The sequence below is a fragment of the Cyclopterus lumpus genome, chromosome 1, assembly GCF_009769545.1.
Source record: "Cyclopterus lumpus isolate fCycLum1 chromosome 1, fCycLum1.pri, whole genome shotgun sequence".
NCBI classification, from domain to species: domain Eukaryota; kingdom Metazoa; phylum Chordata; class Actinopteri; order Perciformes; family Cyclopteridae; genus Cyclopterus; species Cyclopterus lumpus.
The window spans coordinates 5,601,657-5,625,727 of NC_046966.1; the positions used below are offsets into that span (position 1 = coordinate 5,601,657).

The 24,071-nt window shown below is 43.9% G+C and overlaps 3 protein-coding genes across 5 annotated transcripts; 1 reads left to right on the forward strand and 2 right to left on the reverse strand.

Annotated features, from left to right (window-relative positions):
- Positions 1–154: 154 nt before the first annotated feature.
- Positions 155–2,476, forward strand: cdkn2d (cyclin-dependent kinase inhibitor 2D (p19, inhibits CDK4)). 2 transcript variants are annotated; one of them, XM_034534150.1, is made up of 3 exons: positions 155–330; positions 715–873; positions 1,539–2,476. In XM_034534150.1, exons 2-3 carry the CDS (start codon positions 733–735, stop codon positions 1,890–1,892), a joined length of 495 nt encoding a protein of 164 aa, XP_034390041.1. In that variant the 5' UTR covers positions 155–330; positions 715–732; the 3' UTR covers positions 1,893–2,476. The 2 variants fall into 2 exon arrangements, with proteins under 2 accessions (XP_034390041.1, XP_034390050.1); XM_034534159.1 differs by having other exon boundaries at positions 719–873.
- A 3,813-nt stretch (positions 2,477–6,289) lies between these two features.
- si:zfos-323e3.4 (volume-regulated anion channel subunit LRRC8C) lies at positions 6,290–10,668 on the reverse strand. The gene is made up of 3 exons (XM_034546055.1): positions 10,586–10,668; positions 9,728–9,886; positions 6,290–8,896 (listed from the first exon to the last, which is right to left on the reverse strand). The coding sequence occupies exons 2-3, from the start codon at positions 9,866–9,868 to the stop codon at positions 6,605–6,607; spliced, it is 2,433 nt and encodes an 810-aa protein (XP_034401946.1). The 5' UTR covers positions 9,869–9,886; positions 10,586–10,668; the 3' UTR covers positions 6,290–6,604.
- A 1,343-nt stretch (positions 10,669–12,011) lies between these two features.
- On the reverse strand, positions 12,012–23,057 carry keap1b (kelch-like ECH-associated protein 1b). Of its 2 annotated transcripts, none has more exons than XM_034532379.1 (7): positions 22,977–23,057; positions 19,434–20,460; positions 18,461–18,706; positions 17,162–17,838; positions 15,512–15,717; positions 14,800–14,976; positions 12,012–14,344 (listed from the first exon to the last, which is right to left on the reverse strand). In XM_034532379.1, the coding sequence occupies exons 2-7, from the start codon at positions 19,737–19,739 to the stop codon at positions 14,079–14,081; spliced, it is 1,878 nt and encodes a 625-aa protein (XP_034388270.1). In that variant the 5' UTR covers positions 19,740–20,460; positions 22,977–23,057; the 3' UTR covers positions 12,012–14,078. The 2 variants fall into 2 exon arrangements, with proteins under 2 accessions (XP_034388270.1, XP_034388261.1); XM_034532370.1 differs by having other exon boundaries at positions 22,948–23,056.
- Between the last annotated feature and the right edge of the window lie 1,014 nt (positions 23,058–24,071).

A 24,071-nucleotide genomic window follows, 5' to 3' on the forward strand; every position in this document is an offset into this window, starting at 1 on the left:
AATCGCCCGCTTTCTTCGCAACGTGTTCCGATTGGTCGACTGTTGCTGTTACCACAGTGATGGTGTAGTAACAGAGTTGTATCCCCGCCTCTTATACCTTATATGGAAGAGCAACACCCTCAGGACGAGCTGTGATTGGTCAGCGTGGGTTCTCCCCAATGTTTGTAAATTGTAGTCTGGAGACGCTGCTGTGTAGATCTCAGCGCGCAAATGTATTTTCTAATGTTGATAAACTTTCCTAGTTTGGATTTTATTTAAAAACTACCGGTCTTAAGAAACAGCGGGATTGAAGACCATTGCGACGTAGTGGATATCAAGGAACCGAACAAGGTAACGGTGCGCTTAAAACCTCCATAGTATGTTCTCTTTTTGTGACGGTGCTAGCGGTTAGCCTCGGATGCTAACCGCCTGTATGACCCGGTAGCGGTGACTTGTCTCTCTCTCTCCCGGCGTAACGGACGTTTTCACGGAGCTTCGGCGTTTCAACGCACGGTTTGTAAAAAACGAGCTGATGTAGCATGATGCACAGTCCGATAACATGGCGTCACCGGGGAGCTGAAGCGGACTGTTAGCCCGGATGCTGTAACGCTAGTAGCTAGCTAGCGATGCCGTCCCGTATCCCGACTTAACGTCACGTTACCGCGGACTCTATTCTACGTTAATGCCAACATGAGCAGGCCCGTGGTCTAACTGTTTACCTCTCCTACCGACCAGGCAGAAAGAGACACTATAATGGTCATCAGTCAGATGGATGCCGGTAAAGCGTTGACGGCGGCGGCAGCCAAAGGAAGCACGAGCGAGGTGCAGAGGATCCTGGAGGAATGCCGAGTGCACCCGGACACCCTCAATGAGTTTGGCAGGACTGCGCTCCAGGTGAGTACCAAACCGCCGGAAATATTGATACCCGTTTCATATTCACCGAGGTAACGTTATTAAATACATCGGGTGCTTCGCTGGATGAGACTCCTTTCCTCTTGACATAACGTTTTTTTTTGTTATACCTGTTGTGAATATGTTATAGCACCGTGTATTAAGACTGTTTTATTTTCGAACATATATGAAGTTAGTACTGTCCCAGTATAAAACCGGATAAACGTCAGCAAAATGCTAGAAATAGGATATACACTCAGTAGCCCATGTATGAGGTACTCATACAATGGCATTCTAATACCGCAGCCTTGTTCATGAAGGTAATAATGTTGGTTTAAACTGTTTAAGAGAGGTGGTCTTTTTATAGGGTCTCTATTTGTGGTGGGCTAACCCACTGTGTTATAACAAGAGAACACTGAATAGTACGGCTGTGATTAACAAGTTAATTAAACGTCATTAAAGTCTTTTTTATATTCTCATTAACACAGTTACTGTATTTATTTATCTTATTATTCAGCAGGTCCCGCTTTACATATTTGCTTGAAAGTGACATTCAGGGCCAAAGTGAAACATTTAATTGTGATCTCTGTGGAGATCCTTGACGTGACAACTTTCCATTTACACACCGGTGTTGAATTTCCCATGCGCTCTCTTCCGCTCTCCTCCAGGTGATGATGATGGGGAACTCCAAGATCGCCAGTTTGCTGTTGGAAAAAGGGGCCGACCCCAACGTCCAGGACAAACACGGGATAGCGCCCATCCACGACGCGGCCCGAACCGGATTCCCGGACACTCTGCAGGTGCTGGTGGAGTACGGAGCTTCGGTAAACCTCCCGGACCAGAGCGGCGCCCTGCCTATCCACATTGCCATCCGGGAAGGCCACAGGGATGTTGTGGAGTTCTTGGCGCCGCGATCCGACCTGAAGCACGCCAACATAAGCGGCCAGACGGCGGTAGACGTGGCCCGGACCTCTTGTGTGCCCGACATGATGGACTTGCTTTTTGCTCACATTCATAGTTAGTCAGAAGTCCTGGGGCCCTAATTAACTTTCTTCTTTTTTTGCTTCAAACCTGGTGACTTGAATTCATTGCTGTGTAAAGGATTATTTTTTTTGTTAATAGTAGCTCAGCATTAATATGTGACACGAGACATATTGTCCTGGCAGCTTATTGTCAGTGGATGGGTGGCTATATACAGTAGACACCTCTTTTGCACAGTGCAATTTAGGCACCTTATATATCTGTTTTCCCTTTTAATTGGGAGTGCACATTTGTAGATAGTTTCCCCAGTGTTTTGTAATTATTGCATTATTTCCATTGTGAAACAGTTGAAACCTTAAGTGTTTTTAAACACTTTTACAAAACTTGACGTGGTGCACCCTGATTGCTTTTCATAGTTTTGTTTCTCATAAGTAGATGTACTTAGACTTTGAATTTACTCTTATTTATTGTTGTTATAGGACTGAATATTCCTGTGACTTTGTAAATAGCAACATTTATTGTGATTTGTTAAAATGTTATTTATATACATAATTTTAAAACAAAAGTGAGATTATTCACTTTGCCATTTGAAGAAGCAAACACAAAATAAAGTGTTGAACTTGAAGTCTTGAAGTCATAGTTTTCATTTTAAACACTTGTATCTTTAAGTCTTTACCAACTTTATTTTATTATAAGTACTTTTAGCAATGAGAACCCAACAAACACTTGAAGTATAAAATACATTTACAAAAAAACTTAACTCCATTAAACCACATTAACATTTTCTCTTTTCCAATACTCTGACACACTCTACCTGGAGACTGAAGTGTGTGCCGTTTATGTAATTGGTAAACTCCATGTATCCTCAAGTGTTGAGCAGTTCCCCCAAGGTGACTCATCAAGGGCATTTACAATAACTGCACACTGGAATGCACTGCGCAGTGCAAACCCTCAAAGGTCGTGCAGATAGCGGGATTAAAGCTCGGCATGAATGAAGGGCCCCATTGTGTTGAGGCCGGTAGGTAACGGTGGCACAGTTAGCTGATGTTTGTGGCCGCTGCTTCAGTACAATGGCCATTTTGTTTGCTTGTGTGTCGCGGGCCAAGTGCACCAGAGGACGGAGACACAGTCCAACTACTGTGCTGCTGGGCCGCTGTGTGGGCACCACGCACGTTACCGTGGTTACTGTTTACATGTAGCGCCATGTGCGCTTCTCACACATGGATTTGACCGACAATTGAGGCGGAAAGTAACTTTACTCTAGTACTGTCTTTAAGTACAAGTTTGAAGTACTTGTACTTTTCTTGTGCAACTTATTTACTTCAATTTCAGAAAGAAATATTGTAATCTTTACTCACACTAGTAAACTAGTTCACTGCAAAAAAAAGAAGAAAAAATCAGTTTATGAGATATGACTAATGGTTATACTTTTATAAAGTACCCTGAAAAACATGAAGAAGTACAATTTGTCTCATCTTTCAAATGATCCTGATGCATTATTAATAATAATATAACCATGGTCCACATTTCTGCCTTATGAATCCTTTGTTTGATACTTTATGTACATTTAGCAGATTATATGATTACCTTTGTACTTTTTGGGAAAAGTTTGATTACAGGACTTCTACTCGTTTTTGTTTTATTTCTTACAGGGTTGCTACTTTCCATCTCTGCAATTTGCATTATTCATGTTGTTCACGTTCCTGTTTCAGATTTACATAGTGATGGACGCCAGTGGGGAGCTGCACAGGCCAGCCCCAGTATTTGACTTCTGGGCATTGAACCACTCTGCTGGAGCCGCTCAAGGTTAAAGGCCTAAATAGTGTACTTCAGCTGGAGTCGTTTCCTTTCCCCGACCAAATCCTACCAGCTCGTCTCCCCTCTCCATATGTTATGCTACCACTCTATCATCTTGTGTAATAAAGACACACAACTATAAATCATAGTTCACACACACCGTACTTCCCAGGGCACAGTGCGAGTGCGTTGCTGGATGTGCAAACAGGCCCTTCATGAGCACTGATGTGGTTTGTTTGTTCTGCAGGTTGGGAGGGTTACAGTTACAGTTCCGAGTTTACAAGGAAAAAAAAGTCTCCCCCTCTCATACACATACATTTGGTGTGGGCATACATGGTGATGACGACACTATGAATAACACAAAGGAGTTAGCTGTTAAACACACCTGTTTGATGGCGTGGGTGTCGGTTGTGAGAGTCTTTTTTATTCTTACACTCCTTATCCAAAAGTAAGCCTCCCTTTCAGAGCTGCATCAATAAGCACTTTTTTTTTTTTCTAAAGCAAAAATGTCAGAGGTTTGCAGCTTTTCTTCATCCTACAGTTTAATAACAATGATTATCTTTGGATGTTAGACTGTTAGTTGAACACAACAAGACACCACCATTTGTGTTTTCTAGACCCAACGGTTAATCAAGAAGATAATCTGTAAATGGATGGATAATGAAAATGATTAATTAGTCGCGTCTCCCACTCTGTTTCTGTCATGATAGTGAAAGTCATGACAGGTTCAAGAGGTGAAGGAGTCAAAGGATATGTTAACCCTTTTGTAATCGTGTGTCTTAAAGGTGCAGTGTGTAGGCTTTGGTGAAACGTCTCCCGTGTGCTAAACGTGTACGAGACGTGACATCTTGAAATCTATTTTTTGGTTTGTCCGTTCTGGGCTGCTGTAGAAACATGGCAGCACTAAATAAAATATACTTATTATTTATTTATTCCATTTCTGCCAATAGATCCCCCTAAATGCTACACACTGTTTCTTTAATACTCACAATATCCACATAAGGTGAAAAACTACTGTGTAAGGAAATGGGGAAAAAGTCAACGGTCTGCTTTCTGTGTAGAAATGCATATCGACGTTTAGCAGAAGTTAATAGGAGGCTTCAACACTCTGAGTTAGACAAGTGAGTCTGATATCACCTCTTCTTAATCCCCCCCTGGACTGTTTTTCCTTTCCTTTTCTCTTCATGGCTCATACCGACGGGAGTAATAATCAGTAACCAATGACCTTTGAATGTCTGCAGTGGAAGTGTTTCAGTTTAACAACCACATCGTCCACTCAGATGTAAAATATCATTAGGCGTTTGATGAGTTGTGGACTTTGACACCACTATACCGTCATGCTGAAAACTGGTGGCGAAATCAGAGATGGTGAGTCACTGTAAACGGTCACAGAACTGCAGAAAAACAACATCCAGACATTTCAGACCTTAAAACACAAGTTCTCAGGGCAGGAAGGAGCGTCCCAATTGGATTTCCAAGCGTAAACACCGCATCAGTAAAGCCAGCCTCCACAAGTATGACTGTGGCAGCATTTTAGACTCAAGTCTGACTGAAGATATCACCCCTGGCAACTTAAAGCAACCCTCCTGGAGACATAACATGTAGTTAGTCGTTTCCAGCCAAGCCTTAGTCACAATGATCATCTGTTTGGGTTCATGCTGGTGACACACTTAGCTGCCTCCTTCACAGAGGAAAATACTCAGGTAAATGATTGACAAAGCATTAGTGCTGCACTCTGCTCAAATCAATCTATATGATAAAATATTGACTAAATAAACGTAACGCTTTCTGACGCCCTTGGGAGCTGTGTGGCGGTGTAGGAAGGTCAGTGTGTTCGCCAGTATTACTGAGGTGGGTCTGTCAACACACAGACAGGATCCTATTCTGGAGCCATGCAAGCCAGGACATGACAGCACTGCGGTTCAGGCTGAAATGTGTGAGCCCCGGCTGAGGCATAACATAACAAAGGGGGAACATGAGGGGAAACAAAGGATACAGGAAGAAACAGAGTGTGCACTTGTTTGTTTGAGAGAGACTGAGCACAGTGAAACTAATCCAATTGAAAGCACCTGATGCATCCTTCTTCCTCAAGCTAAACACGAGGAGCGACAAGGACCTCCAGTTCAGCAGCCTTTAAGCCATTTCATTTTCTTGCTCCACTGTGTTTAAAATGTGAAATCAGATGAAGACCGTATTTTCATATCTCAGTCATATCTCACAGCTCAAGTTCCAGCTGCTCGACAGGAAATCATTCCCAATATTTTCCTGTAAAAGTAAAAAAAAAAAAAAAGAAGAATGTGTGCATGTACACTCAATATATTACTCATCCTGCAGGTACTTTAAAAGGCAGCAGTTTTTTTTCTCTGTGTTAATTATTGTCTCACTGAATATCATGCTGACTTGACTTCTGCTATACAATCCTACGAATGATTCCAGTCTTCTCCGAGAGATCAATACCTTTTATTGTGCCACTGAAAGGCTTTTTTCTCCTTCCACTTGTTCAGCGTCTGAAAGGGAGCAACATGAGACAGCACCGCGGGAAACACCCCCTCACGCCGCGTAAACCTGTCCAACGGGATACGGCACGGTTACAAATCCCGTGAGACTTTTGCTCTCTGAAGAATCCACAAATTATTCAGTAAACAGTGAAGACGCTGTTTTATTAGTGTAAAATGTTGAACCCTTGTCAACAGTATACATTTTTAAAAAAGGTATCGTAATTAATGATCTTTCACTCATTGACACATTTGAAAGCACATTTCACGATGATTTGTTATAGATATATGTTTTCTAGTGTTCGGTTGTCCTTTTGTGGTCATTTATGGTTATGGTGTTAATGCTATTTTTTCTGAGACGTTCCACCGAGTGGCATGGATCGGTACTCCATTTTCAGATCGTTATAGACCACCACACACACAGAGAAGCTGAGTCAGCAACAGCCCGTAGCTCCACAAACTCAGCGATTAGTCAACCTGCTTCGTACATCTGATGGCAGCAGATTCAGCAGGTTTTCCTCCACTATCAACCCACTGAGATTCAGCACGGAGCAGTCCCCTATCTCCACAGGTAGGGACTCCAGACGGTTCCCTTTCACCTCCAGACGCACCAACTGGGCCAGGCTGGCCACTCGGGGACTGAGGTCCAACAGGCAGTTGTTTCCGAGAGCCAGCGTCTTTAGCCTTTTACAGGAGAACAGCTCCTCTGGCAGCACCTCCAGGGAGTTGAAAGCAGCGGAGAAGAACTGGAGGCCCTGCAGGATGCCCACCTCAGGGGGAAGGGAGGTGAGCTGGTTGTGGGAGACATCGAGGTGCCTGAGCTTGGTGCAGTAGAACAGCCGAGAGGGAAGCTTTCGTAGCTTGTTCCAGCTGATGTCCAGCGTCTCCAGGCTTTGCAGCTTACTAATGTGATCAGGGATGTAAGTGATTTTGTTGTGCCACAGTTTTAGTGTCACCAATCGGCGGCAGTGCTGCAAGCTCAGGATCTCCTCCACCGTGCTGAGTTTGTTTTCCTTCAGGTCCAGCTCCTGCAGATTGCTCAGGCTGAAGACGGCACTTGGGATGCGCTCCAGCTCGCAGCCCACCAGCTCCAGCGAGACGAGGTTGGTTAACTTCTTCAGGCAGCTAAAAGCTTGGATCTTGACGCCTTCGTTGTAGATGCTCAACCGCTGCAGCTGCAGCGCAACATCCACAACGCTGGGTGGGATCTTAGTAAGGTTGGCGTGCAGTTCGAGGACTCTCAGAGCTCTAAGCTCTCGAAGAGAGTCCAGAGTGGCACTTCTGGACACCTCATTGGCTAAAGGACCACACAGATGCAACTCCTCCAAGCTCTGCAGGCTGTACATCCACATAGGCACCTCTTCTAAACTTTCAAAATGTAGACACAGGACCTTTAAATGTGCCTTGAGGTGGTTCAGGGCAGAAAGATGAAGCTTTGCAGGGCAGAAGACCAACGATAACTCCCGAAGAGAGTCCAGCTTTGCGACACCAGCTGGGATGATGACATTCTTAACCTGCTCCAGTTTCAGCGATTCCACTTCAGTGATCTCAAAGACGGTGTCGGGGAGCCCCGGCAACATTGACAGGTGGAGCTCCAACCGGTTGCTGGAGTTCTTGGCGAGGCGGGTACGCAGCTTCTTGGCGGTCCACAGGTAGTTGAGGTTGAGCTGATGGAGATGGCTCTCGCTGACCTCGGAAAGAAAGACGGCAAATCTCTTCGAGTACAGTGCGTCATATTGGTCCACGAGGTGCAGGAGGAAGGCAAAGTCATTCTTCACATCCGGTATGTCGTTGATGCCCGTCTCCAGGCGGACCTGCTCAAAGGAGTACTCCTTCAGAGATCGATGAAACTGCCAGTAGAGGGTGTAGATGCACAGAAGTCCGTACACTCCCACAAAGCAGATATAGCAGTAGGCAAGCTTGGAGAAAAGATGGGCTTTGTTGTGGTTACAGCAATAGATATCAAAACCAGTTAGCTCAGGGGGAACATAACAGCGCACTATTATCTCAATGTTCGGTACCAGCACTGCCGTGTAGATAATGATTACAAGGAACTTGAAGACTTTCAGTGACGTTTGTAGCACATACATGACATACAAGATGTCTGCTTCCTCGACATGAGTCCTGAACTTCTTCACCTTTTCAAACAGAGCTTTGGCCTGCTCTCCTTCCTTCTTATCCAGGACGGAAGGGGCCGACTGAAGCTCCGGGTTTTTCTTTTCTGGGTTGGATTTAACGGAGGCGGAGCGAAGAAGCAATCCCGTGGTCTCCTCGTCTTCTGCTCGTCGATCCGTGGAATCCTTGGACATGGTGGTCCTCCTCCAACTAACCAGCTTCTCCTCTCCTCTTTCCTCAGAAACCTCGCTCAGGGCCCTCGTGGTCCAGGGAGAATCGAAGCACTTCCCAAGGATGGTAACGAACAGGTCAAGTTTAGAGGACGTCCCGGGGAACTTGAACCAGAAGCTGCTCGCTACCATGAAGATCATAGTGTGGATCACAACGAGGTACGGGAAGAACTTTGCAAACCAGTGGACAAACTTCTCGTAGCAATAGTGGTTGACAAACACATACTGGGGGATGTCCAGGTTGTTCTTGCGCCCAATCACCTCCACGATGACGGGCTCTGCAGGTGGGACCAATGTGTGCTCTGAGGTCTCGTTGTCCCTGTAGGTCCGGATGTGGCTGCAGTCGATTACTTCCGGCGTCTTGCTGGTGTAGGGGAAGGGCAGGCAAGAAATCTTGTCTTGGGTGAGCTGCGGAAGACAGATGAATGGATAAATAAATAATTGCCACGTATAAACTGGGTTACTTCATGATAAAAGTATATCTGAGGCCTTGTACGTACACAGGTATTTTAGTAAACCAGTGTTTCAGGAGGAAACACTGGTTTTGGATAATGTCGCAGCGACCTGCTTTGAGCATTCTGACGCCTCTATTTCTAAGTATAGAAGAATAACTGCACATTTATGTGTAGGCATGTCAAGTCCTGTTAGCCAGGTTATGTAGACACCTGGACGCATTCATGCCGCCGTTGCATGATGAGTGACGCATGAACAAATGGACAACAACAAGATCTCCCTGTATTCACCATCTTAAAAAGGAAAAGACAACATAAACTCAATTAAAATGTTCATAGTAATGAAGAAAACAGGACAATTAACTGTCTTCAACTTTCTTCACTGTCTACAAGACAGTTGATGAAACAGGAAAATATGATGCAGAACTTTTCTTCACGTAGTTATTTTATTACATGTTTTTTTTATCTGCTTTCCTTCTGTGCTATTTCTAATGTGACACATATATCAGGTGGGGGGGACACATTAAGCAACAAGTCAGCGGTCTGAATCTGCAGTAAGTGGGTCAGGAGAGAGTCAGATAATGTGGGAATTAAACACATGCGGAGTGTGTGGGAACAAAATATTCCCCCCGATGTGCCACAGTAGAAACAAATGATGCAAACGTTTCACCCTCATCGGGCAGAACGTTACATTAGGTAAGTAATAAGTAGGTTTCTACATCCATGTCATCATTTGAAGGATTAATGAGCATATAATCACAGAGCGTGTGGTTTGTAGGCGCCTCACCTGCAAGGTGCACCCAAAGACACCGATCATCAGCATAGCCACGCACAGGTACTCGGAGAAAACATCCCACCACGGTTTCAGGACCCGATACTTTGAGTTCTGCTCGGCGCCGAAGTTTCTGAATTCACCCACTGGGATCATCCTGGCTGCTGCTCCACACTGATGACATTAAAGAGAGACTTTCAACACTTTGCAGCCTCTGGGGAACATCTTGTCGAACACAAAAAAAGACCAACACAGAACACACAGGACTGTAGAGGGTTGCTGGTTGCTACAAGATATCTCTGCCCTTGAATGAATGACTGTGGGCGGATTGAAAGAGGATAAACTAGTTTGACAACAATGTTAACAGAGAGGAACTCCTTTAGTAAAGGGTTGAGGTCCTTTATTCTTCTTTTTTTTAAATGGAGGCCTACTTTCCCCCTGATATTTATTTAAGTTAAAAAGGGTCAAAACTACACACTCAACCTTTGTAATAATACCACTAAATCCACATTTGTTTATTAGCCTTTTCAGTTTCTGGAGAAATATGACACTTGGCGAGTAAACAAATAGACAAAGGGTTGCAACAGACCATTCCAAACATTGTGTGGGACTTAAAAATCGCATTTATAAACAATGTTTCTTCTGTTAATAATTTTTTTTGAAAGTCGTTTCAAAATCCCATCATGTGAGACTCCTCACTACTGGACGTCATGGTATCAGAAATCACAAGAAACTTGAGTGTTACACGTTCAGACCCGTCCATCAACTTTCATATGTGTTATAAGTAGTTTCAGTTCGTCTCTATCAGCGTAACAGAGCAGTAAGAAAAAGAAACTCTCGTTTTTTAGGCTTCACCAGGTGAATTTCACATACCTGCGTCCGAGGCGGATCCACTGGTGTCCGGGGGGAGTCGGGAGCCGACGTTCATCGTTAAAGACGAGCACACCAGTGGCAAGTTGGCAGGTGACAATGCATAACTTCCGGACTAGAGATTTTCAAAAGAAACGTGTCCTCGCCAAGCAGGTGCAATCCCCTCGAGCGCTAACTTTACAAGCAATGAAGAGAGTTTTTCATTACTTTCTTAAGTATTTTTTTTTCAACATGCTATTCTATCATTCTTTTATGATTCATTGAAATATACAATAATATTTTTTTTCGAAGAAGCTTGGAGCGCAGATAAAGTTAGAAAATAAAGGGATTTTATTCATCCACATAATTTACAAGAATAAAGATGGGTATCAAATCAAGCAAAAGTGACAAATTAGAATAATCATATACTCAACAGCATACGCAGAACTTAGTTTAAAGCAACTTGGTGAGTGCTCTTCTGACCTAGAGACAATGCCAATCATATCTCCTTACTGAATGAATATATATTATATTCTGACCAGTGCTAATTGCAGGAGAGGGAAGACAATCCTCTGTGTAAAGCAGGTGTGGTGCAGGTGTAGTGGCTCCTGAGACCAAACCTCTGGTTGGAGTAGAATGGCACAGTTCAATTGTCCATCTTTTGCAAACAGGACACCGACAGCCAATATGGTAAACAGCGCTTTGAGTGGTTGGAAGACTAGAAAAGTGCTATACAAGTAAGGACTATAAATGACTGTGGCCCCATCATCAGGACCTATGTTCACTCGGAGTGTGTCCAAAACACTGCTCAGTTGATTCCAGGGTGCTGGAAAGGAGGCTCAGAGTAACCTCAGATCAGGAGGAGCAATGCATTTGTGGACCAATCATATTAAACAAATAGGAGCTGATGTTTGGGTTTCTCTATACTGTTATAGGGAGCCTGTTGAATCAAGGTGTTTACACCATGAATTGATTTGTGAATATTTTGCGTAAAGCATCCATCTGAAATGTATTAAAAGAACATCTTTCCCGATGTGGCAGTTTCTACAACAGCTCAAACTGTTCAACTAAATACCTTTCCTCTGTTGAGGAAGCTGTGTTCTTTCAATGTTTCACAGGATTCTTGATCATCTTTTAAGTAATCAGGAATGGTTTCACCTTGGATAATTTACTATTAGTCTATATCCACCTTTCATGTGTTGGCCGCAAACAAGGGCGGTTGATTAATGGCACCCATGCTCCAGGTTTAGACTCAAACCAAAGACAAATATGATGAGCGCTATCTTGTTAACACTGACTTGTTCAGTATAAGAGGGTGGAGCGCCCTCTGGTGGCCGCTGCTGCTTTGAAGCCAATAAACTTAAAAGCATCTCAATCCAAATCAGATAAGTGGATGTGTAAAGAAATGACCAAAGATCACTACTAACAAATAATTACATGACTATAGCACTACAACAAACATATATTTTACTTTACAATGTATTACTGTACAGGGTATTTTTGCTGAAAAAAAAAAAAAGTAAAGAAAAAAAGAAATGTACAAAGCAGACCTTAAATATTCTAATTTCCATTCCAACTACTGACGGACAGAAAACAAAAATGTCCCTTTAGAAGTAAAGCATTTTCTTTTTACAAACATCCCAAATTAGCATTAACAGGCATTTCTACTTAGTTACAAGGCATGCTAGTTATTGAAAAACACAACACCAGAGTCCAATTCAGTACAAAGCTGATGTCAGTTTAGAGGAACGAGAAAAATAAACAAAAAGAGGATCCTGAACAAATAAATAAAAAAAGTGAGATCTGAGATTCTGTACAAGACTTCTGAGAATATCAATGTACAAAACGTCACTGAAAAAACATTTTAGCTTAAATTGCCGTTACAAATACACTTCTTGAAGCAAGTCTTTGTTGTTGTCGTACAATGTCTGAATAATGCATTGCGACGCACAAACATGGTCACCTCTCTTCTGAGGTCTGGTGGAAGCGAAGGACAAAAGGTCAGCTGTAGGGGCAGGGTCTCAATTGTGTGGCTTATTAAATATTTTTTAACGAGTTTTTAAATTGCTGCAGTATTCTGTTTCCTCTTAACAGTCAAAGACCGTTTCTTCGTTCTCGTGGCACTTCATACACCCAATTATACTGGACCAGACTCGACACGAAGCAACACACCGTCACTTGCACACCTCTCCCAAGGAAAAAATAAATAAATCACATCTTATGAATCGAGCAGTGGATTTTAGTGGAAGAACATATTTGTTACAATGCAGCTATTTTAAGATCCTGCTTCTCCTCTACAAGCACTTGAATTTGAGACTTTGGGCCTCTTGCAAGAACCATTCGTGTGAACAGATTCAAGCGAAACATTAGACGTACGAGTGATTTCAGAGGATGTGTGACAAATCATCGATTTTCTTTGGTATAAACACAATTTCAGGGTGGTAGAGGCCCGTAGTACGGATACGTTGCCTTTCTCCACCAGGAAAAACCTTTGTCTGAAGAATTATGACTTAAATCTGAATTAATTTGAGATTAAATGTATTAAGATAATACAAATAAATAAATGTGGTGACCACACACACTGGCACATTTCTCAAACGGCTGCAACCACATTGACTTTTGCACCGGTTTAGGACTTCATATCTTGTTATTGAATTAACATATTATGTTATATTACCGTTTGATTTTGTGATACACTGCATCAAGTTCTTAGAAAGGTGCCCATGGAAATCTTTTTACTATTATCATCAATAAATGCATAACAGATAGCATTCATCGGGCTGAAATTAACAAGTTTGTGCGGTTCAGAGATGTTGCTGAATCTGACTTGGGACACATTCAAGCAAACAACGGTTTTAAAAAGCGCCTCAACTCAAAATACTGACTACAGTAATGCCCACAGGCCGTGTAATGGCACTTTGACCTCTTCGGCCTATGCTGTCACAAATGCTGCTTTTATTTATATATATATATATATATATATATATATATATATATATATATAAATAATGGGATCATTTGAATTACTTCTTTGTTCTCTCTTTCTCTTTGCTTGAAGAGTAAAGAGCCTCTGATGGCTCTTTGAGCCAGTAAACGGACCTTTAAGCAGCCCTTTCCTCCCATGGCTCAAACCTGCGAAATGAAGGTCTGACTGAAGACTTCAAATGCAAGATCTGACGCACATCTGAGGCGGCCTGAGGTCTCTCAAATTTGGCAGAACACAGTTTCCCAAACAAATTAATAAATTTACCAGTGTAGAAAAGTGGACTGTAGGATCTAGGGTCATACAGATGGTCCAATGGAGACACTGAAATAATTTATTCTTTTCACAGCACTTTTAAAATAAAGTGTTACTCATTTAGTTTGTAATTCTTTTTTGCTTGTCCAGAACCAGTGAGGCAGCATGTGGTGTTTCTCCTCAGTCTCTAATTTCTTTAGATTTGGGAAGACAGAGGGGAGTTTCGGGGGGTGCTCGTCCGTCCGTGTGAGAGTGTGAGACCGGGTCGCGCTATGAGCTTCATGCGCCTTTGCCGAAGGGCCCGTCCTGCCGATGGCTGTTGTAAGTGCTGAAACTGGAGTTGGCCGACTGATAGCCTGGTGACGAGGCGCCGCTCTCCCTTTCGGACTTCGGACACGGCGGCAGCTCTTTCTGGCACGGCTCCATGGTAACGGCCACACCGACGCCGCTCCTCCCAGACGTCATGTGCGTCACCTCCGACCAGGTGTCCTCCTCGGGGTCATAGCACTCCACACTGTCCAGGAAAGTGTTGCCATCGTAACCTCCTGCAAACACAACGCTTATGAATATAGTTTTGTTCAATGAAAAGGAGTACCCCGCCGATGCCACTTTTGTACTCGCATTGAAGCTGGCACGCAATCGGACCTTTTAACAAATAGTTCACTGATAAAATCCCTCTAAACATGTCGGAGGATTTTTACAAAGGTGTTAGGAACCGAGTTATTAAACATCTACATTGGAGTATATATTTTGACAATACATTCAATGATTGCCCTTTTTCTTAACATGGCTTGTACGAAGGCAATTAAGTAGTCCACGAATGTGAGATATGTGTTAACAGTTAATTACAGTTCTTCTGCCTTTTTGGCTCTCCACACAGACGGTCTTATCGGCATGCAACCAAAGCCCGCTCACACGTGATTGGTCGATACTACTACGTGTAATTTATACATACATTTAATTTGGTGCTTTGACTCTCGATAGCTACGCTACTACTTACCCATCACATAGATGCGTCCATGTAAAGCAGTTACACCCAGAGCACTGCGTCGGTGGCTCATGGAGGCAGCAAAGCTCCATGTATCAGTTTCCACATCATAGCGCTCCACTGTGTTCAGCTGGTTGGTCCCATCGTAGCCGCCCATCACAAAGATGCGATTCCCCAGAGAGCACACACCTGAAAAAGGGTTGATGGCAAGTTTATTAAAGTGTTTTCTCTAGATGTGGGGAAAGCACATGCAGTAGCATATGCACAGATGCACTCAAGGATGTCAAAAAATAGTACTTTGATACCATTATATCGATCTTAGACAGGGGGATGCTTTCAGAAATCTGAATTATGAATCTAAATATCATAACCACCCACTCATACATGAGATTGAGAATACCAAAGACCCATAATTAGCATTAGTACAAACAGAATCGGACACGGCAGAATCCCCCACCCCCCAAAAAAAAAAAATGGCTTACATTTTCTTAATTGTGATCTTTGCTTGATATTGTGGGCATAGTAAGATCAATATAATTTGCTGCTGGCTTGTTAGATTTATTAGACAGAAAGAAAAAAAACATTAAAAAAGTGATATATATATATATATATATATATATCGCTTTTTAAATTTTAATATATTATATTCACGGTCAATTAACAATTGCCAACCTTCTGGCTGACACTTTTCACATCAGAAAGCAGATTTCTAGCTCTTCCTCACCAGCCCCCGAGCGCACAGTGTTCATGGGGGCCATCGGGTTCCACTCGTCCTTCTCGGGGTTGTAGCACTCACAGGAGCTGAGCCGGTTGGCCCCGTCGAACCCCCCGACGGCATAGAGCAGCCGGGTGATGACAGCTACACCGACACCGATGCGGCGCGTCAACATGGGGGCGACCAGCTGCCACTGGTCCCTTTCTGGATCATACCTGAACGAGGAACAACACATATTTATTTGATTTATTGTTATCAGTTTTTTATGTATTTATTCCCAAGTCACTGTGAGCGCTCCAGGAAGAAATGTGATGCCAACTGCCTTTTTTCACCTGCCATTGATAAACTTCACTTGACACTTTCCCCTCGACTCAACTGCTGCAATTCTCGCAGAGTAGGAATCAGTCAGCCTTATCTCGCCTGTAGCTAGTCCAAAAGACTCCTCGCTGGAAGCAGGAAGAGAGGCCATATCTCCCATGTACCTGCCTCTCTGCGCTCAATGGAGTTTAAGATTATTTTATTTGTATTTATTTGTCTTTAAAAACACTGCATGTACTGGCGCCTGGTTACATCTCCAAACTGCTCATCCCTGATTCCACCTCCCTTTCGAGACCACATCAACAGGTGGTCTGGGCTGGATATGGTCACATTCTTTTTAGCAGTGTGTCCTGGGCTGCATTGAAGCACTCACTACTGGGTGAGTGTGTGCCGTGCTGCCAGAGCGCACTTCCACTTTTTTCCCTTCCAAGTTTACATAAGCTAGTTAAAATTTACACATTTAAGTGCTTGGAGGTCTAACAATCACTAAAGCCACTAAAGCTTATATCAAGCAAATATGTGTCAAGGGAAGTGAGACTAAAAAAAATAAATAATGCCAGGTGTGAACTGCCATGGCGCACACGCACGCACGCTAAAATAGATAAGGTCATATTAAGGATTGCACCACATAAATTAAACACTTGTTGACGGGGCCCTTTATGGCTCGTCACAATTTACACTGATACTGCTCACTGTCCAGACACAGCTGTCGAGAAGAAGCTGAGCTAACAAAAAAAACTTTTCCAGTCGTGTATTATAAACTGTGTGAAGGTAGCCAACTCAAGGTTTTCTTTTGAATATATAAGTAAGAAATCTATTGCATAAGACAGATAAATAGTTGGAAAACACTGGACGTGGGAGAGAAACGTTGTCATTCTATTTTCAGCCATTAGTTTTATAAACACCAAAAAACATTAATTAAAGCTTCCTCATTGAAGCTTTGTGTGAAAAAGAAAAGAAAAAAAGAAGCACATTACAGGAAGTGAAACAAAAGCTTTTAAGTTCCAGGAAGTTACCTGTTCCTGCTCTTGGGAACTCATTAACTAGGTTCAATAAACAGACCAGAGTACACTCCACTATTAGAATTGTCATCTGCTGGCCTTAAGTCAAATATCCCATTTCTAATGAATGTTTACACCACGCCAAACCATAGGACTACACTCAATTATCTCACTTCAATGGGCTTTAAAAAAAAATTAAACAAATCAAAGCACACTGAAAGTAGTTTTACCGGTTGCTAGTTTAAAGGATACGATTGATGTTGTACATTATTTTGTTATTATCAACAATAAATTATGCTGTGGCTTCAATGACTAGCACGCACACACGCACACACCTTACCTTTCAACGCCATTGTGATGAATGCACCCATGCGATCCACCAACTGCATATATCATGCAATCGATGACACCAACTCCGATTCTGTTCCTCGGTACGCTCATGGGTGCACACGGCAGCCAGCAGTTGTTCATAGGATTGTAGCAGTCCAATGCATTCGAGTCCATGTTTCCATCGGGCGCGTTGTTTCTTCCACCCACAGCGTAGAAAAGCCCACTGATCACACAGGCTGCTAGGCCACTGCGGGGTACCTGCAAGTCAGCCAGCCGCAGCCAGGCTCCCGTGCAGGGATTATACGCCTCCAGGTAGCTGAGGGACTGACGGAAATAACCTCCGGCTGTGTAGATGAGCTGCGGCACCTTGGGTGTTCTCCAAGAGATGGCTTTGGTGGGCTTGTGGAGGGTGAGGTCCTGGAAGATCTGAGCCAAGTAGTCTTTACACTGGGGATCCCAGTCCAGAGACTGGAGCTGGGCCTGCAGGAAGTTGGGGGTGAGGGAGTGGCAGCGGACGGCCTGGAGTAGCGCCTGGACGTACGGCCGCCGGTTCTCCCGGTCGTAGCGCACCCACGCCACACATGCCTGGAAGACTTCGGACTCGCAGCGCACATTGAGCTCGTCTCGACTGATGAGGGTGACCAGCTGGCAGTGGGACAAGTTGAAGAACTCCTCCTGGGTTGCCACCTAGGGACAGGAGGAAAGATGAATACATTTTAATAAGACAGGAGCTCTGATCAATTCAATATAGAGAAGGACATCCAAATAAATGTACAAAACTAGAATTACAATCAAGCAACTAAGGATTATGTTTACCATCAGTTAATCTGACAATTATTTATTTCAAGGACACCTTCAGATTGCTTGTTTTGGTCCAAAACCCAAACATTATGTAGGATTTGATGGCTATATGAATACTATATTCCATTTCTACTAACAGCAGGGCTAGAAATCGTCGGTAAACAGTGACTGGAGATTGTTCTAACTAATCCAGGTTTCCTATGTGTCACACTTTGGTCAAATGTCATAATTATTTAGGCAACAGTAACAAGATATGACTTATTTAGACTGAACACTCGAATTAGTCATGTCACTCTTTTTTAAGAGTAAAAATATGACGGCTCATTATAGCTGCAGTTTCCCCCTGCTGAGGTCCTTTGCTGCATGGCATATGTCTCCCCCCCCCCCCCCCCATCCATCCATCCATCCACACCCTTCTCCTCCTCTCTCTTACCACATTTCCTGTCTGTATCTACAACTATCAAATAAAAACAAAATCGGATGTCAAAAACTCAGCCGAAAGAGTCACCTGGCTGAAGTTCATGTAGATGTATTCGCGGGCCTTCTGGTGGAGCTCCATGCAGGAAATCTGCTCAGCAAAGTTGGCGATGCCGATGGCGTTGCTGGGGTCGAGCTGCTGGACGAGGAAATCGCAGCAGGCCTTGACCACGCTGTCTATCTGGTACATGACGGCGCCGTTCATCACATGGATCACGCACTTCTCCCCCACAGAGATGCTGGCCGTGTAGGCAAACTCAATCAGCCGGTCCATAACCTGAATGAGTGAGACAGAAAGAGTGTAGGGGAAAAGGTGGAGAAGAGTTGAAGGACGGGGATGGGAGAAGGAATTCATATCTGTGCCTGGCTATTCAGTATGTCCAAACTGATAAGACATCTTGAGTGTATTTACTTGAGATTCATTAACATCCAGGGGTAAGTAAAAGGAGGGCAAACTAAGTGCAAGTAAGCCAAGTGTTACCGCACATGTCACTGTGTATACGTCAAGTCAACCTTGAAGGAAGCGGTTCATGTAGAATTTCATTAAACGCTGTTTTCTATTTCTCATGTAACATTATGTGGATTACTGCATATTACTGTTCATTTAGTCACATATCTGGACGGAGGTATAATCAGTAATACTTTCAAAGCCATTAGAAACTTTAACTTAAGCTCTGGTTTATTTTAGAAGAACAATAGTTATATTCCTGTTTAAAATGGTAAAGAGAAGAAAAAACATTTATGGCTGAAAAGCAATAGCAATATATATATATATATATATATATATATATATATATATATATATATATATCTCAAATATAAATGTAGGATGTTTCTGGGATAATAACTAATGTGTCAAAACCAATGTAATGTGATTTATTGGTTTTAAAAAGGTCACGGCTAACACCGTTGACCCCAAATCACGTTAATTGATCTGCGGGATTGTGTTTTAAATTTAAAAAAAACTGTTTTGTTCGGCCAAGAAGAGCAGACGGCCGACTCACCCTGGGGTGGATCCCCTCGATGGGCACCAGCTCCATACCGCACTCCCTCAGTCCGTTGGTGAACATGGCCCTGAAGACCGGGGACGAGGAGGCCAACACCACCTTGTGGGCCACAAAGTCTACGGCCTCCAGGTCCTTGTAGCGCACACGCAGCGTGACATCGCACAGCCGGCGCTCCAGACGCAGCTCGTTCATGATGCCGAAGGCGGCCGCGGTGTGGCTCTCTAGCGTGTAGCTGAAGACGCGGTGGCCGTTCCGCGTGGACGGGGTCACCAGCGCTTTGTATTCTGTCAGGCATTCTGTCATTTCCTACCCGGTCTCCTCCTCCTCGGTCAAGAACAGCGGGCGTTGTTATGGGGCATCTTTGCACCATGCACGGCCGTGGGTGAAATAAAAGAATTCAGACGGCTTAACGGAAAGCTCCGGGAACCTCCTGGGTACGCCCGATATTCGTTTGTGTGGAAGAGTTCACGTTCTGATTAATGTGGACATGAGGATTTCCTTGGTCCGTTCAGTACCTGAGTCCAGCCATACGGCTTGTTATGGCATCATTAGAGACTTTCGTGTGAGCTGCCAGTCCCGGCTGCTTGTGTTTTCACATGTCGCAGGCCCAACATAATCAACAGTGTGGGGGAGGAGGGGCTGTCTTGGGAGTTTGTCAACAAATGTACTCAAGACTGAGAAAGATTCCTCCAAAAAAGGAATTCATCACATACGAGTCGAAAATAAACCTATTCGACTTTCAACCTGAATGCTTGCGAGACTCACTATAGCGAGGCGGGGAGCGAGGAGGCAGGAAGTCAGATTTACAATCCGCTGAGGGCTGCAGACTCAGATACTGTACATGTGACAGCAGAAAAATCAGGCTGGAGTGCCAAACGTGTCATGAGCGTAACTCAGAGCCCTTGGGAGCGGGGTGGGAGGGGTGTTTGGTGGCTTTCTCCAGAGACGCCTTCTTGAGGTTGCCCAGCTCTGGAATGTGTTTGCAGCGCTGTGTTTACTAGGAAGCTTTTGGCTCAGCTGACAACTGGAAGGAAAGAGTGAGGCAGTGAGCGTGTATGTTCATACAGTGGCAGAGTCACATACTTTGAAACAACTCATAAATGCACAGTTCATAAATCCTGCCACTGTTTGAATCTGTGTGTACACATCTGCTAAATGCTTGTAACAAGGGACCGTCTATCAACTCGCACAGCAAATGTTTATGTACGCCAAGAAACCATCGTGGCTTTCTCACACAAACACACACACACACACACACACACACAGCGTTTTCTTCCCGGAGCAGTTCAGTGGGGGTCACGGTTTCCTCCTTTCCTTTGATGAGTGTGCACTTCTAGTCATCATAGATCATTTTAGTATTTCCTTTTATCTTGGGTTATAGACGTCTGTGTTAAGAAGATTCAATCGCATCTTAGCACACATGTCACTCCCCCTTCTAAACTGAAAGACCGACTTTAACAGCTTCCAAAGGGTCTTAAAAAAAAGTAAAAACAACACGCGTCAGAGGGAAAGCGAGGGAGTATCAGCTCTGTTTGCAAGGAGTGACTTAGATTGGGCTTGAATTTAGCCCACTGTTTCCACTCTGTCCTGTGAAACATCCAGCTGGAGGCTGTGCCCCGGCCAACAAAATCAATGCACACGCTTAGCGATTCAGCAAACATTTTGTACATACGCATATGACAATAAAAAGAACGCATCTGTTAATCAGAATCAAGAGCTCTTAATTTAACCTTTTAGTTTCAGAAGTCTCAAAACAACCCACTGCAGCGGATGATAAAACAGGAGATAGCTATTCAGACTTGTCTGGAAATTAATACTTCTTTTCAGGAATATGCAGGCCCATGGGGAGGGAACACTTGCTCTGTTGCACACCATTAAAATTACCTCGAGGGATGCTGCCAAAACAACACCTCTTTTCGGTTACTTTTCCAGAGTAACCAAACTGCCCGTATCACTGTGACTTACAGTGCCAAGAGCAGCCAGCGCCTGCAAAAGTATCTACCTGGAGTTGTTCAGAGTTAAATAAGAAAGTACCCATAAGTTTTATATACACATGCAAATGTACGGGCGCACACACACAGTAGATTATCGTGTCCTGATATAATGTCAATCAGTTAAGATGAAACAAACAAAATAGTTATAACATGTACATTATATACTGGAATATTGCTGCATTAAAAAAATATTTAAGTGAAGTGTTTTACTACAATGCTGGTGTACAATTTATTATTTTAATAAATAACAATTTAGTTAATTTATATATGCGCATTTATTTCTTATATTTTGACAGTTAAGAAAACAGTTTCCTTAGTAAAGCCCACTGTTGCCTTACACATGAAGGAAGGATCCCATACAGCTTATTAATCAAACACTGGTATCGGATCGGGACCTTGGATCATTTCGGTATCAAGACTGGAAGAGTCAGATCGGTGAACCCCAACATACACAGACGGTGAGCCGTCAGTGAGCATCACAGAGCTTGTCATGAAGGCAATCAGCCATCAGTAATATGAAACAAATTACAAAACACTTTACTTGGCATTAACAGACCATACACAATTAGTTAAGACAAGTTTTAATTAACTAATAATAAATGTATTGCCAAATGTTAATAAAGTGTATTAAGTGGGTAAAGTGAAGCTTGTGATCCAAACAAACACTCTCTCTCTCTGTGTTGTGGGATGACAGATTAAAATACATTAGATTCATCCATAGAAGGCTGTAATAGATTGATTACACGTCCGGGACCCTGCACGCCTCTAGGACCCCCTGGTAGACCCCCGCACCCCAGTTTGAGAACCACGGTCCAAGGCCTGCAATTCCTCGGATGCCACTCGTGAGGGATTGCGGATCTGGAGTGATTTAATCTGACGTGAGCGCGCGCGCAGTCCGGGCCAGTTACAAACAAACACGCACGAGCGTCTAACGTGTTTCACGGGCGGGTTTGTGTTGGCCAAGAGCTTCAGTGACTCATCGTGAACTCTTCCGTGAGCACGACGCTGGGACTGGCTGTACCACAACATGACCCCGGCGAGCAGGTCCTTACATAAACCCAGAGGAATTAGACTTCCGCGCCATTACTCGAACATTAGGAGCTTCACACAAAGATGCCCCCACCCGGTTCAGCGGGCATCGTTTCGGTCAGCAAAACATCAATAAATAAATAACCCAGGGGTGAAATTCAGAGTAACACATGTGAAGAAGAGTCGGCTTTTCTTCTTATCCTTAAATCCCGTGTTTGGTTTGCGACAAAAAGTGAACTCGGTGTGTCCCGTTCATGACGCGGGGAAAGGAGCTCGCGACACCACCGATAACAAGTTAAACGTCTCGGAAACAGGGCTGACAGCGAAAGAGGCTCCTAAGAATAGACGGGGGGGGGGGGGGGGGGGGGCAACCTAACGGCGGAAAGCCGCGAGCACGAAACACACAATGCTAACAAAGCGCTATCGACACATGACGCGACGGGAAGCTTCCACTAACCCGCCGTCATGGCGCGTGGACCGACACTCACCTCGAATCCGTATCTAGAAAGAAACTCACGTTGTCTAGTTCAATTCCTCCATCGCGGTCTGCCGAGCTGTGCGCCACATAGGAAGAAGTGTGGAGGGAGGCGGGGGGGGGGGGGGGGGAGGGGGGGAGGGGGGGAGGGGGGGGGGGGGGAGAAGCTGTAACTCACCGTGACTAAGCATTGTACCGGCCTCCTCTCGCTTTCACAATAAGAGCCCGCCTCTGTGGACGAGTAGTGGAGCCGAAGCTCGTCCCGAAGGAGGGGGCTTTTATTGAGAAGGACCCCCTCAGAGAGAAGGGAACAAACAAACAAACAAACAAACAACAACAACACAACTGTGGCTTCAACGTCAATCAAATCTGATAACAATAAACATAATACAAACATACACTGGTCACATGTGTCCACTGTTGAAAAGGATATTGGGGAATAAGAGTGAACTGCAAATTCCTTATTATTTTCATAATAAAATGTGAAATTAGAACAGGGTAGAACAGGATATAATAAAACAATAAAACAATATAATGGTGCTAAAGAGACATTACTATAGTGACCCCTAATTGCTCCCTCTCTGCGGGTCTGTGTGTGGTTCGTGTTGCTTGACGAGCTTCTAGATGTGTCCGTCTCTGTGAGTGGCTGCAACAGAACACAGCAGGTGACAGAAATATGCTCCGCGCAGTTGCTGACACTCGTAAATGTCCTCCTCTTGCAAAATACGTGATTCAGGTCAACACAGGATACGGACTACTCTTTTCTGAGGAACAGCCACAAGATGGCGCCAGAAGCCAACTTTGACAGTGCACGCGCAAAAAGACCCACATCAAGTCACTGGTTCAAAGTAAATAATGATATGATCACAAATGAGTGAGCAGCCTGTAATTATATCGTATAAACATATTCAAGCTTTGTTTAGACCCACAGTGGATTAAACCAAATAAACAGTGCTGTTTTAAATCTCTGCTCTCTCAGGGTCAGTGAAATTGATCACGAAGCATTAACAGTCATGAAAAACCCGTGATATGATATGACAAGCCTTGAATCAGGCTTCACCAACAATTCCCCAGCTGAGCGATGACGCTGCCCTCCGTCTGTGTGTAGTTCCCGTCAGAGGAATTAGGTGAGGTCAG

Coding starts and splice junctions, on each gene's coding strand:
- cdkn2d (XM_034534150.1), top strand. CDS start 733: ATGGTCATCAGTCAGATGGATGCCGGTAAAGCGTTGACGGCGGCGGCA. Junction 874..1,538: donor TTGGCAGGACTGCGCTCCAG/GTGAGTACCAAA, acceptor GCTCTCCTCCAG/GTGATGATGATGGGGAACTC.
- si:zfos-323e3.4 (XM_034546055.1), bottom strand. CDS start 9,868: ATGATCCCAGTGGGTGAATTCAGAAACTTCGGCGCCGAGCAGAACTCA. Junction 8,897..9,727: donor TCTTTGGGTGCACCTTGCAG/GTGAGGCGCCTA, acceptor TGTCTTCCGCAG/CTCACCCAAGACAAGATTTC.
- keap1b (XM_034532379.1), bottom strand. CDS start 19,739: ATGACAGAATGCCTGACAGAATACAAAGCGCTGGTGACCCCGTCCACG. Junction 17,839..18,460: donor TCTACATGAACTTCAGCCAG/GTGACTCTTTCG, acceptor TCCTGTCCCTAG/GTGGCAACCCAGGAGGAGTT. Junction 14,345..14,799: donor TGGACGCATCTATGTGATGG/GTAAGTAGTAGC, acceptor TTGTGTTTGCAG/GAGGTTACGATGGCAACACT.